Consider the following 9,405-nt stretch of genomic DNA (forward strand, 5'->3'; position numbering starts at 1 on the left):
TTAAAAAAATAAGTCGTTAAGAATACCAAAAAAACATAGGTCGTTAATCAACGTTTCAACAGAAAAATCTAAATTAACATCCAAAAAAATAACATGAAATTACAACCAGCCAGCAAAACAGCGTACGCTCGCTGCATGCGATCTTTCCTGGCACCTTTTTTTTTTCTTTCTTTCTGTTTTTTTTTTTTTTTCATTCACTATTCCTTTTCTAAGTGTCTACATGATTTCTTTTAGCACTGGACACACATTGTAGATGTGCCGGCACAATGGAGAAAAAGATTTCATTAAGATCTTCAAAGGAGAAAGTTGAAACTAAATTTACAGAATTTTCTCTCCCATTTTGTATCCCTAAAAGTGAGCAACAAGAACCAAAGATGCCCATCCAACAACTCTAAAATGTAAGCAAAGGAAGGAGAATTGCTCAGAAAACAAGTGCCATTAAACTAAATCCATTCTTCCAAACTGCTTTTCCCTTCCCAGTTAGCCTAACAAGAATTTGAACACGTCACTTAAGGAAATTATCCCTTCCACGCGCTTGCTGCCAGCTTCCACAATCACAAGTCTCCTAACTCCTGTAGCAAAAATTGAAGAAAATTGGTGCAAGAAAAAAAAAACAACCGCCATACTACGGATACACGAAAAATCAACCACTTATAGAAAATACATATTAGTTAAACAACACATATATTTATATTTTATACACATATATAGTGACTGATTTTTTGTGTGCACATAATATTTTTTAAAAAATAGTAAAAATCTTTCCATAAACTTGTTTTTAACAAGTATAACCTTTCTGTAATTGATGAGATCTTAAACAAAGCTAAAAAGAATTAATAATTTGAGTTAGTAGAACAGATAGTTAATTCTTAGTCATATTAACCAAAGTGTGTCTACAAACACCCAATTTAACATCCTCTGTTCTTTTTATAGGCAATGAGCTTCTTGGTAAAGAAGATATTACCGGGATTGGCTAAACGCTCCATAACTTTCTGCAATGAATCAGACTTCAAACACATATGACATCTCTGGCCATTCCAAAGCCCATAAGGAGAATTTGCATCTTGTCTCAAAAGCAATGCCTATAACCATAACGTGCAAAGATTTAGTTTCAGTTTTTGCTGACAAAAGAAACCAAACAAATGTAATTTTAGTCTCAAAAGCTACAAGGTAGTGATTACCTGATGGATACTGATCTCATCAAGGGATATCCGAGCATAAGCTTTATCTTTAGCCAACGCCGTAATATCACTAAGAAGAAATTTAACAGCACGTATAAACTTAGGTATAAATGTGAGAATCACACACACAAGGATTCGAAGAATAAGAGATACTACCTTCTTGAATATATATCAAGCAAAGAATCATTATCGTCCACAATTGGTATTGAGCTAACTTCAGCTGCAAAAAGAAAGCATATTCACATAGGATATGGATATTCAGACACTAAGATAAATTGTTCGAAATGTATAATGCAGCTAAAGATAAAAAGAGAATGCTTTAAAGAGTGGTCTTTATGCCGCAATGCAGATAACTGGGAAAAATATAAGGCGGCTAAGAAAGAGACAAAAGTGGCTGTAAGTGAAGCAAGAACAAGAGCATATGAGGGTCTCTACCAGTCTTTGGACACGAAAGAAGGAGAAAAAGGTATATATAGAATTGCAAAGAGCCGGGAAAGAAGAACGAGAGATTTGGATCAGGTTAAGTGCATAAAGGATAAGGATGGAGAGGTGTTGGCTCAAGAGGAGAAGATTAATGAAAGGTGGAAGAGCTACTTCTACGAGTTATTTAATGAGGGACAGAAGACTCTTCCGAGCCTTGGTCGATTATGCACAAGGGAAGAAGATCAAAACTTTGACTACTATCGAAGGATTCGAGACTTCGAGGTAAAAGAGGCTCTAAAGCAGATGAAAAATGGCAGGGCAGTAGGACCTGATAATATCCCGATTGAGGTTTGGAAGGGTCTTGGAGGAAAAGGCATCAACTGGTTAACCAAGCTTTTTAATGAGATTTTAAGGTCAAAGAAGATGCCTGATGAGTGGAGAAAGAGCACCTTGGTACCTATCTACAAGAATAAGGGGGATATACAAAGTTGCGGAAATTATAGAGGGATTAAGCTTATGAGTCATACTATGAAGTTATGGGAAAGGGTGATAGAACGGAGGTTGAGAAAAGAGACACAAGTAACAGAGAACCAATTTGGATTTATGCCAGGCAGATCTACCACTGAAGCGATATACCTATTAAGAAGGATGATGGAGAGGTATCGTAGTAATAAAAGGGATCTACACATGGTGTTTATTGATTTGGAAAAAGCGTATGATAGGGTACCAAGGGAGGTCTTATGGAAGGTTTTAGAAAAGATGAGAGTAAGGATCGCATATATTCGGGCAATTAAAGACATGTATGATGGGGCCACAACTAGTGTGAAGACTCAAGGTGGTGTGACAGAGGAATTCCCTATTGGTATAGGATTACACCAGGGATCATCCTTAAGTCCATACCTTTTCACATTAGTCTTGGAAGTACTCACAGAGCACATCCAAGAGCCTGTGCCATGGTGCATGCTTTTTGCCGATGATATCGTCCTTACGGGAGAGTCAAGGGAATACCTAAATAAGAAGTTGGAGTTATGGAGAGAAGCTCTAAAAGTGTATGGTCTGTGCATAAGCCGTAGCAAGACGGAATATATGGAATGTAAGTTCAGTCTGAGAAGGGAAAACTCCAATATAGAGGTGAAAATTGGAGAGAACACCTTACGAAAAGTTAAAAGTTTTAAGTATCTTGGGTGCATCATACAGGATAATGGAGAGATTGAACATGATGTAAATCATAGGATCCAAGCAGGTTGGTCAAAATGGCGGAGTGCATCTGGTTTTATATGCGACAAAAAAGTGCCTTTAAAACTTAAAGGTAAATTCTATTGCACCGCTATAAGACCGGCTATGCTGTATGGTACGGAGTGTTGGGCGGCTAAAGGAGAGCACGAACATAAGCTGAGTGTGGCAGAGATGAAGATGTTGAGATGGATGAGTGGTCACACGCGATTGGATAAAATAAGGAATGAAGATATAAGGGAGAGAGTTGGAGTAGCACCCATTGTGGAAAAGATGGTTGAATCGCGTCTCAGGTGGTTTGGACATGTGAGAAGAAGACCGATAGAACATCCAGTCAGGAGGGTGGATGAGATGGAAGATGGACAAAGGGCGAAAGGCAGAGGAAGACCTAAGAAGACCATCCATGAGGTGGTCAAACGAGATCTACATGTAAACGGTCTCTCTGTAGACATGATACATGACAGAGCACAATGGCGTCGTTTGATTCATGTAGCCGACCCCACTTAGTGGGATAAGGCTTTGTTGTTGTTGTTGTTGTTGTTGTTGTTTGTATAATGCAGCTAATAAATACTACATACGAAATCACAGATTATAAAGTTTCCCAGTTCAACTGCAAGAGAAAAACGTGTTCACCAAATATTGTCCCTCTTGCCGAAAACTAAAATATCATAAATACGTATTTTTGAAACAAAACATACATTTTGAAAAAGCTTAAGCGAGAAATGGTCTACCAATCTGTACTCCTGATCAATGAAAATTACACAAATTGATTTGACAATTTCAGTCTGACCTGCAATATACAAGATTTGACAAACTAACTGTTTCCATTGAGTGCAAAAATGAAAGGTGACACCATGCACAATTACCAATCTTTCCTACATTTATTTTTTTTATCCTCTTTAACATTGATAATCAGTTTTTATACTCAAGGAAGTTCGAAAGAATCACCATGAATCCCCCCCTCCCCCTCTTTTCTCTCCACTCTTTAGTTTTTTCATGAGAAGTTGTGCAGGAAAGACAAAGCAAAACTTGGAAACCTAGCAGAACTAACATCAGGACAACTTCAAAACAGAAGAAAGTTCACCTTGAACAAACATTGACAGAGCAGCACCTAGCGATGCATTTGGCCTTAGCATTGCAAGTGGCTGTCCATTTAGTTCCCCAACTTTAGGCAACCGTGTACCCAAAGGTATTGAACCAATCGGTGAGCGAAGAATAGGCAAAGAACCAGATGAGTACTTGAAATGCCTGCATATACCTGGAAATTTAAGTACATCTATTAGTTCCATTGTCCAAATCATTTTCTACAATCAATAGATCTAGATGCTTACATTTTAGAACTCCTGATAAGGAAGCCAGGTGTAGCAGCTGATGAAATGAACCATCATCTGCAGAAGAATGGATGATAGGAACTGTTGACACCTTGTTTTGCAGAACTTTCAAAGCAACTACTTTAAGACATTCATGAGGTCCAGCCTGAAGATCAAAGACAAAAACAGAAGGAAGTCCAATCAGTGAAGATTCAAGACTTCACCTACAGTGCTTTTTTATGAAGTAAGAATCATAATCAGAATGAAGTACAGACAAGTGAAAATTCTTCAACATATGCTGCTACACAGTGTGAGCCTTAGCAAAACAATTAGGTTGCCAGTTGTGACATCGAGGTCACAGATTTAGATCCTAGAAATAATCTCTGTTTACAGAGATAAACATGTGTATGTCTATTCTCCCCAAACCCCACAAGGTGCAGGCTTCATGCACTGCGAGTAGAGGGCTGTGCTTAATACTACTGCACACATGAATCTTCCTTTACACTTGCTACATATATCTACTTAAACAATCTTGGGATTCTAAACTGGTATGATGTCTACATAAGATAATGTCTTGCTACTTTTGATTGTCGTATGTTTTAAAGATTACACACATATATTCAGTTTGGTTCAGTTAACATTGATTAGTTTGAATGTCCCAGGCCATAAAAATCACATTTGTGTGTGTGAAGAGAGAGAAATTAAAACCAGTGCTTAAGTAGCTATATAATTCTCTTTTCATTATACACATCTTGTCGTATAACTTATTATTATTTATCCACCACATTGCAAATGCATTCCTGACTATGTTGAGTGAGCACAAGTTACAATCCTGAACCCTCCAACGTACATAAAAAGATGACTATCATGTGAAAATATGGAATCACAAGAATCTTATATGCATTAAAATTTTGCCGTAAGTGCTCCGGAACACTTACATAAACAAAACGCCAAGGATATGATCCCCCATTACTACTAAGTGTTCTATGATGCTGTAGTTTTCCCTCTTTCCAAGCTGCTATTGTATGAGTTTCAAGTTGTTCTTCAGTCAGATTTGATCCATGATTTCCCAGCTGAAATTATGCTAGTTACACAGCTAATGAATAAACCGAAATATGCATCATGCATTCCACTCTTAAGAGTAGCTTATGAATTAGAGACACCAAAGATTAGAAATGAACAATCATAAAAAATACAACACCAATGCATGTGAGCAAAGATAAACCACGCATGTCTATGAGAAATATTCCCTGAATAGCAAATAATCAACGACAGAGATGCCAGAACTCAATTTTATATAAGCCACATTTACTAAAGCTTGTGGTAGAAAACAGGAGCAACTATCCTTAATTCATTATCTTCCTCATATTTACTTTCAACCATACTTGGATTTAGGAATCAGTGAAGCCACTACATGTAAAAACTTTCACTTAAAATTTTTTTTCCCTATCACTTTTTAAGTTCTTATTTAGATCAATTGTACCTGTTGTTAAGTAGCTTCAAATGTTAACCCAATAAACTATTATTTGAAGAGTCCAATAATGACTGCAACCCAAAATTAAGCACAAGAGATTTCCATAAAATTTTGTTCCCCACAAACCTCTTTCAACATTAGAATGAAATCCATTGCACTGAGCACTCCAACAAACTGGCTCCTGCAATAATCCCATAGAGGAGCAATAGATATGCCCTGAAAAAAGATTATTCTACTACTGGTAAAACTCGGCCGGCAGATGATATGCATTCATGGGCATGGGTGTGTTCATGCAAAGAGAAAAATACCTGTTCATAAAGCACATGAAATGCTTGCTTAACTGGTAAATTTATATCCAAGGCAACTACCTGCAATATAAATAAAACTACAAATGAGCTGAAGTCAATTTCTATAGCTCTTACTAAATGATGGCATAAGAATATAGAGAACAGAAAAGTATTCAAACCTTCCCTGAATCTGGAAGTAACTCGTAAGCAGTATGTGTAGACAAGAATTCAGATACACGGTGGCGAGAGACCTCAAGATCAGAATCTGACATACTTGGATTAGCCTCCTGGTAAATTTCTCAAGTCAAATAGTTTCTTTAGTGTAACCTAAGCCCTAAAGTTTGACACTACAAGGACTACGGAATAAAACTGGACATCATGTATAATGAGATAGGATATAGAAAAAGGAGGAAGATGTTTCACTTCCGAGCCAAAAAGAAGATATAAGAAACATAATATGATCTAAGAATTCAGCAAGAATTATATTTGCCTCTTTTGATGGATTTCTTTCCCAATGCCACCATGTCATAAAGAAAAGAAGTCACTTTAGAGTAACAGACCATCTGTATTTGTTCTAACTAGACGATAAACTTCACCATAGGATAAAATATGGCCTTAGCAACAGGGGTTTACAATCATGGTTTGGGAGTTCGTTCATGATTATTACATATTTCCAGATGTTTCCAGCTCAATTTTTCTTATACTAGTTTGGAAGGGGACAGGCAGGCAGCTCCTCAGAAGAGCAATTTGTGATAATTATCTCCAATCTATAGATTTAAATTATAGCTGTCTTTCCCATATTCCCCCCTCTTCCGTCGGAATTAGACATAACTTCTTCAAAATTCATTTTAACTTACAAGTAGGTTTCAAGCTGACACTAACAGGGACACAAAACATGCATTTATTTTTCTAGAAGGAAAGCCACTCTTGAAAACCAGTGATTATCAGACTAACTTTAAAGACCAATCAGATAGTCACTCTCACAAGCCAGGCTGTTAAGAGGGGAGAGACTCTACCTTAAACACAGTTCCTTAATATGGCTAATGTTGGACTCACACTCCTATGTTAGTTAGAAACTTAGAATACTGTCCAATAATTAAACTACAATGCCAAAACAGGACAAAAGTAAGAAGTGAGGACTTACCACATGCCCAAAGATAACACTATCAACCTCCATGTGAGATCTACCAGGTGTTTCAGAACTCAAAATGGTGTGCATATCTGGTTCTCGCCCTAAATAAATAGTATTAACTACTCCATAGTTCCCACTTACAACTGGTTGCTGCTCATCGTGGCGCCACTCACCATCGACATTAAATTTGTACTGCACATTGTTGGAAAGAATATTAGCCGTGTCAGCTTGAATCAGATATACATTCCATATTATGTTAAGAATTAGATATTAGATATATTTCACTATATTTCCCCATTGGGGAAAGACAACTCATGTGCCTTATTTGAAGCCTCTGTCAACTTTTACCCATACATACAGTCATAAAGTGATTAACAAAACTCATAAAGAAACCTTGTCTGTTTCAGCCTGTTCTAAGTTAAGCTTAATCCCAAAAGGTTTAACAATTCACTGACAATGACAGGCACATTCCTCCTCCTTCTTTTTTTTTTGTCGTCCTCACAACTTGAGTAAACATAACTGAATGATCTCATTCACCTACTCTGATCTTCAAGGATAATGAGGTTCAAATAACCTAATTTTCATTAGTAAATGTTTCAGCATATTAAAATTATTTCCTCAAGCTTTCAATATTCAAAGGGGACAAATAACCTGATGATATCCAGGCATTAAAGGGCAAGTAACTTGAAAGACTGAAGGGCATCCCTCCATAGGAGACATTAGTATATGTTCTGACCATCTGCGAATAAACAATTAAACCTTAGTAAATTAATTCTCCCACATAAATAAGAAACTGGAAAAAATTAAAGGAATTAGAAAAAAAAAAAAGAGAGAACCCTTAGAATACAAACACAAGCACATTCTCACATCTACCATGTAGCATGTTGAATAACAAAGAACTAGTCTAGTAGCAATAAAGAATTTGATAATACATGTACCTACCTCGTGAAAGAACCACTTAGATATACCCTTTTTCCCCCATAAGGCCAAACAAACCGCTTTGGAATCAAAATGGGTCCTGACACTCCACTACCCTCAAATCCTGTTTCAGCTACTGGAGCAAACATTTCCTCTGAAATTCGACACCCCACAATTCAAAAGCACTCTCCAAAGCCACAAAAAGCTATATCAAAATCACTTCTCTGCCACGGGTATCCTCCACAGCAGAGCAGAGGAACCCTCCCCTTAATTCTCAAACATGCAGTGTAGTGTACCTTCACAATCACCACCACCACCCCTTCAGACCCACTAAACCCAGAGGGCTGTAAATCAAAACTCCGTGATCGATGATAATTAAGCACCTGAAAAATCGACGAATTACGTCGACATAATAATAATAATAATAATAATAATAATAATAATAATAATAATAATAATAATAATAAATTTTAAGTTATCCAAAGTTCCACCATTCAATGGGCACAGTTTTCAGAAGTTGTGCACAATTTGGATTAGCCCATCTCAGATAATAGATTTTTTATTCAAAAAAAAAAGTGAAATTTTACCACGAGATTCGAAGCAGCGGAGGTCCTGAAATTGGGTCCGAAAGCAATCTAGGATGTTAGTAAAGAAGGGGATTTAGGTCAAAAGCAGTGTAGAGAAAAAAAGATAATAGAAAATCAAAGGGATTGAGAAATTGGCATTTGAGGGAGGGAATTGGAATTGTGGGTTGAGAGAGAGAGAGAGAGAGAATGAGACTGGAAAAATGGATGAAGCAGCGTAGGAGAGAGAGAGAGAGGAAAACGAGAGAATGCATTAATTAATTAATAAAGCTACTAATAATAATTAATTAGTTAGTTAGTTAATTAAGTGTAGTTAATTAAGGTGGCAGGCAGGGCCTTTTGGCAGCACACACAAAACAAAGGCCAAAAATTAATACATTGGGGCAGTAATTATGCTTTGTCATGGTAATTAAGAACCATAGGCAGGTAGACATGGAATCTTAATAGGGTTAAAGCTACTTTGTTCAACTATCAATAACTATTTTTTAAAACTTTGGTACATATGTTAAAAAATTATTAAAATCATATAAATATAAAAAAATATTAATTTTTATATTTTTTAGTATAAAATAGTTTTATACGTGTATTTAATTATATAATATCACATTAGTAAAAATAACTCTTTTTTATATTGAATACACGAATAGTCATAAAAAAATTATTGTAATTGTACGATTATGTAAAGCATGCAATTGTTTTCGTGTGAAGTTAATAGTTGAGAGCTATTAGATGACAATTTAGTTAAAACTATCAAATCATCTCACGACTCTTAGCTATCAATGTCACATAAAAATAACTACATGTGAGTTTTCATCGTAAAATATATTACATGATCAATATATCAATGTCACATGAAAATAACT

General features: G+C 36.2%; 1 protein-coding gene across 2 annotated transcripts; it reads right to left on the bottom strand.

Annotated features, from left to right (window-relative positions):
- Positions 1–8,814, bottom strand: LOC112695526 (sucrose nonfermenting 4-like protein). Of its 2 annotated transcripts, XM_025747883.3 has the most exons (14): positions 8,546–8,814; positions 7,983–8,341; positions 7,692–7,779; positions 7,053–7,232; positions 6,088–6,195; positions 5,930–5,989; positions 5,748–5,837; positions 5,086–5,220; positions 4,169–4,313; positions 3,922–4,095; positions 1,338–1,401; positions 1,182–1,251; positions 965–1,082; positions 1–572 (listed from the first exon to the last, which is right to left on the bottom strand). In XM_025747883.3, the coding sequence occupies exons 2-14, from the start codon at positions 8,105–8,107 to the stop codon at positions 481–483; spliced, it is 1,449 nt and encodes a 482-aa protein (XP_025603668.1). In that variant the 5' UTR covers positions 8,108–8,341; positions 8,546–8,814; the 3' UTR covers positions 1–480. The 2 variants fall into 2 exon arrangements, with proteins under 2 accessions (XP_025603668.1, XP_072052671.1); XM_072196570.1 differs by lacking the exons at positions 1–572; positions 965–1,082; positions 1,182–1,251; positions 1,338–1,401 and adding an exon at positions 3,394–3,627.
- Between the last annotated feature and the right edge of the window lie 591 nt (positions 8,815–9,405).

The sequence above is a fragment of the Arachis hypogaea genome, chromosome 6 (assembly GCF_003086295.3).
Source record: "Arachis hypogaea cultivar Tifrunner chromosome 6, arahy.Tifrunner.gnm2.J5K5, whole genome shotgun sequence".
Classification (NCBI taxonomy): domain Eukaryota; kingdom Viridiplantae; phylum Streptophyta; class Magnoliopsida; order Fabales; family Fabaceae; genus Arachis; species Arachis hypogaea.

Coding starts and splice junctions, on each gene's coding strand:
- LOC112695526 (XM_025747883.3), bottom strand. CDS start 8,107: ATGTTTGCTCCAGTAGCTGAAACAGGATTTGAGGGTAGTGGAGTGTCA. Junction 6,196..7,052: donor GTGTTATCTTTGGGCATGTG/GTAAGTCCTCAC, acceptor GAAATTTACCAG/GAGGCTAATCCAAGTATGTC. Junction 5,838..5,929: donor TTCATGTGCTTTATGAACAG/GTATTTTTCTCT, acceptor ATCTTTTTTCAG/GGCATATCTATTGCTCCTCT.